At 36.7% G+C, this 4,586-nt stretch overlaps 1 protein-coding gene across 1 annotated transcript; it reads left to right on the forward strand.

Moving 5' to 3' along the window:
* LOC109242566 (glycerol-3-phosphate 2-O-acyltransferase 4) lies at window positions 534-3,745 on the forward strand. The gene is made up of 2 exons (XM_019409440.1): window positions 534-1,222; window positions 2,687-3,745. The coding sequence occupies exons 1-2, from the start codon at window positions 593-595 to the stop codon at window positions 3,560-3,562; spliced, it is 1,506 nt and encodes a 501-aa protein (XP_019264985.1). The 5' UTR covers window positions 534-592; the 3' UTR covers window positions 3,563-3,745.

Genomic DNA, 4,586 nt, shown 5'->3' on the forward strand with positions numbered 1-4,586 from the left:
TTGTTAATCAAGGCAAATCAAGCATGATTACTTCCCAAAATATGTAAACACATTGGGTCTGATTTCAAGTTTCCAACAAACTAAAAATAGTTCAAATCATTAATCAATTAACATTCAACAAAAAGAGTATTTATACAAATTTAAAAATTCTTGGTATAAATATCATCTCTGAGTGGGAAAAGATATAAACTTAATTTTTAAATTATTTAAAAAGAATTCACAAAAGAAAAAAACATCATGGAGTAAATAATTTCGAATCCGATAATTCTCATATATCGGTGAGAAAGTCAAAAGGCAAATTTGATCCTTATCTTCACGAAAAATGCAAAAGGTAATACCAAACACCAAACCAACAAATTTTTATCAATTGTAGCATTAAATTCCTCACCCTCCCCACACGCTAAACTCAAGGGTCTTTCTTGTCTTTTCACTAACCTCCATCCGAAAATTCCCAACTGTAAAAACCATCCTAAGGACTTTTACGTAACTTCACACTCAACCACTTTCATTTAAAACCAGACCTTCCCTCTCCTCACCCTCCATTCTTACAAACCAAAAAACCTCCCATCTTTCTCTCTGGAGTTTTAACAAAATGTCAGTTCCAAAACCCAAGAAATCCTTCCCGTCGGTGACGACATATGATACCACCGCCGTGAACCACCATTCCGTCGCGGCGGATCTCGACGGAACCCTCTTAATATCCCGTTCATCTTTCCCTTACTTTATGCTAGTCGCTATCGAAGCCGGCAGCTTTCTCCGGGGACTAATACTTCTCCTTTCTTTCCCTCTCATAGCCATCGCATACGTATTCGTATCCGAAGCATTAGCCATACAAATGCTCATTTACATCTCTTTCGCTGGCCTTAAAATCCGAGATATCGAGCTCGCTTCACGGGCTGTTCTCCCGAGATTTTATGCCTCAGACGTGAGAAAAGAGAGTTATGAGGTGTTTGATAAATGTAAAAGGAAAGTTGTGGTTACTGCTAATCCAACTATTATGGTTGAGCCATTTGTGAAAGATTTTTTGGGAGGAGATAAAGTTCTTGGAACAGAGATTGAGGTGAATCCGAAGACTAAGAGAGCTACTGGGTTTGTGAAGAGTCCTGGGATTTTGGTTGGGAAATGGAAGAAATTGTCAATTTTGAAGGAGTTTGGAGAAGAAATGCCTGATATTGGAATGGGTGATCGTGAGTCTGATCATGATTTCATGTCCATTTGCAAGGTAAATAATGATTACAAATTTAGTTGCTACTCGATCAGTACTCTGTTTTATTTTATATAATAACATGATTAATATTTGGAGAGTCAATCAGCTTTTTCTTTGATCACAATTTAATAACTACTATAAAAAATGTAATTTTGGCGTAATTGGTAAAGTTGCTGTCATATGACCAGGCATAAAAAATTTTGACGTAATTTTGGCGTTATTTTCACGGGTTTGAGTCGTGAAAATAACTTCTTGCAAAAATGTAAGGTAATGTTGCTGACAATAGACCTTTATTGTTCGATCCTTTCCCCCGGCCCGGCGCATAACGGGAGCTTAGTGTATCGGGCTGTCTTCAGTTTCCTTGAAAGAAAAATCTAAAATCCTTATTCTTTGATTAATGTGAACTTATTTGCATTAACTTTTAGATTGATATACTGAAATTCTCTATAAGTGTGAATCTTAGAAACACCGAGAGAGTGTTAATGAAGCTTTTGTCTCATATATGGGAAATCTAACAATATTTAAATCTTTGACGTTTAGATTTTCCAATTTATTCTTTTAGCAAATTGTATTTTAATATTAACAAGTGTTATGAGAGCTTGTTCAACTAGTGCATGACGTTGTTAACCAAACATATCTAATTTAGTGGCCACAGTTGTACGTTAAACTTGTGATACTATTGTTGTTTATATTATATTCTCAAGTAGGTGGCGTGAAGAATTCTTATCGATCTGATAATATTTCTTAAAATGGACCTTATCTTTGATTTCTTGTAAGAATCAACAAAGAGAAGAATAATACCTCCAATCGACACTGATTTACTTACAACTTTATAATTCAATAAATTAAATAACTATGTGGGTAATTGGTTACATGCCATTTAATGTGGTGGTTGAGATAAACATGTGAAAGTAAATTGTGAGGGGCCTAAAGCAATTACTCTCCTACCTGCCACTTTGCAGAATTCCAGTGGTCCTTCACTCTGAGTTGTGCGTCAATATGACTTTAGATTTGATATACATGTGAATAAAAGTAGTAGTAATGAAGGACTCGATAATTTGTTTGGTCATTTATGTATTGTTAGTAGTTGGTTTTTCTTTATTGAATAATAAATGCATGAAACCTCAACGTTACACCAATATTTCATTTGAACTTTGTGTTATGTATCCTTTCTAATGAATCATATTAACAGAAGCGGACCAAGGGTTTAAAGATCGAGGGTGTACTTTTGGATTGAATTAAAATTTGCTTTGTATATAGGGTGCCCACTAATATTATCTTACTATTTTCTAAAGACATACACATGCATACATAGAATTTTTACCGAACTTTACGGGTGCCCGTGATCCCTCTTCGTATAGCATAGGTCCGCCTCTGATCATGTACCACGTCCGAACCCAAGATCCCAGTCTCTTTGAATTCGAACCAACTAATAGGTGACCTACGTTGTGTTTATACTAACATAAATATGTTAAACAGGAAGGTTATATGGTTCTCCCTAGCAAATCAGCAGAACCAGTTCCACTCGATCGCTTAAAAAGCAGATTGATCTTCCATGATGGCCGTTTGGTTCAGCGCCCAACTCCACTCAATGCCTTAATCACCTATATGTGGCTGCCATTCGGATTTGCTCTCGCTATATTCCGTGTATACTTCAATCTCCCTCTCCCAGAGCGCATTGTTCGTTATACATATGCATTGGTTGGGATCAAGCTTGAGATCAAAGGCCCTCGACCATCTCCACCATCACCAGGAACCCCTGGAAACCTCTACGTGTGTAATCATCGTTCAGCTCTTGATCCTATTATTGTTGCTATAGCACTCGGGAGGAAAGTCTCCACTGTCACGTACAGTGTGAGCAAGCTCTCTAGATTCTTGTCACCAATTCCAGCAGTTGCTTTGACACGTGATCGTGAAGCTGATGCTGCGATGATTAAGAATTTGCTCGAGAAGGGTGATCTAGTGGTGTGTCCTGAGGGAACTACTTGTCGCGAGCCGTTTTTGCTGAGGTTCAGTGCTTTGTTCGCAGAATTAAGCGATAGGATTGTGCCTGTAGCAGTGGACTCTAAGCAAAACATGTTCTATGGTACAACTGTCCGCGGGGTTAAGTTTTGGGATCCATACTTCTTTTTCATGAACCCTAGGCCAAAATATGAAGTGAAATTTCTTGAACCATTGCCAAAGGAAATGACTTGCAAGGGTGGAAAATCATCGATAGAGGTAGCCAACCATGTCCAGAAAGTGTTAGGTGGTGTTCTTGGTTTTGAGTGCACTCAGTTGACAAGGAAGGATAAGTATATGTTGCTTGGTGGAAATGATGGCAAAGTGGAGTCCATGTACTCTAAGAAATCCTGAATTACATTTCATTTGGGGGGAGGTATTATATAGCTAATGGATTTGGGGGGGTTTTTGCCAGTAAAATTGTGTTCAACATTTAATAGAACTCTGCTGTTGAAGGGGTTTGTTTTTACATGATTCGTTACTGTATTCGTATTCAACAGACAATATTAATTGAAATCAAATCTGTGCTTAGACTAACTTTTCTGTGTTTTTCCTCCTTCGCTCTTCTTGTTTTTAGACTCAACTGCAATTTCAGGACTACTAAAATACATTTTATTTGTTGTTCAACAACAAAATATTTAATATAACTTGCAAGGTAGATCTCGAAATTTTGTTTGTTTCTCTTTTGGGGGTCCAAGTATTAGCTGTTGATTCTCTGTATTTTCTCCACTTTTAGCATTATTAATCTTTGAGAACTTAAAAGTCCTAATCATCCTTGACCACATGGATTTTGCTTCAGGGCATTAAAATCACCTCCAGCTGAAAGCAGCTAAGTTCAGATTTCATCCAATAATGTTCAACGTATAAAGTTTTGGAATATTTGGTCCGAGTGAAAGAGCAAAAGAATGTTCTGCTTCAGATGCAGTTTTGTCTCCTTATTTCCTTTAGAGCAAGAGCACAATAGAAGTAACCATAAACTTAAGCTTTCTAAAGAACTAAGGCTGAATCAATCGCAAGCTATACTATAGAATGAGAACTCCATTGTTTATTTTTGTTTTACCTTTTTGATTAGGAAAGGGAAAAAATATCGATTAAGCAAACATTTCCATTGGAATAAAAGCAAATCACTCGTGATTTGATAGTTAAATTTTCTGCTAATGCATGTTAATTGGGCAGTGGAAGGAGGGATGATTAACTAATTGACGTTAGTTTGAGTCATCCATACTAAGAATTGATTGATGTTGAATTAAGGGTTCATTAGAGGCGTTCGATGACTACGTTAACAACTTGTTTGGATGGTTGTTATGTATCATTCCATAATGTATTGTATTGTATTGTTCGATGAATCTATTGTTTGGATAGATGGTTATTTGCTGTC

The sequence above is a fragment of the Nicotiana attenuata genome, chromosome 1 (genome assembly GCF_001879085.1).
Source record: "Nicotiana attenuata strain UT chromosome 1, NIATTr2, whole genome shotgun sequence".
Taxonomy (NCBI): domain Eukaryota; kingdom Viridiplantae; phylum Streptophyta; class Magnoliopsida; order Solanales; family Solanaceae; genus Nicotiana; species Nicotiana attenuata.

Coding starts and splice junctions, on each gene's coding strand:
- LOC109242566 (XM_019409440.1), top strand. CDS start 593: ATGTCAGTTCCAAAACCCAAGAAATCCTTCCCGTCGGTGACGACATAT. Junction 1,223..2,686: donor ATTTCATGTCCATTTGCAAG/GTAAATAATGAT, acceptor TATGTTAAACAG/GAAGGTTATATGGTTCTCCC.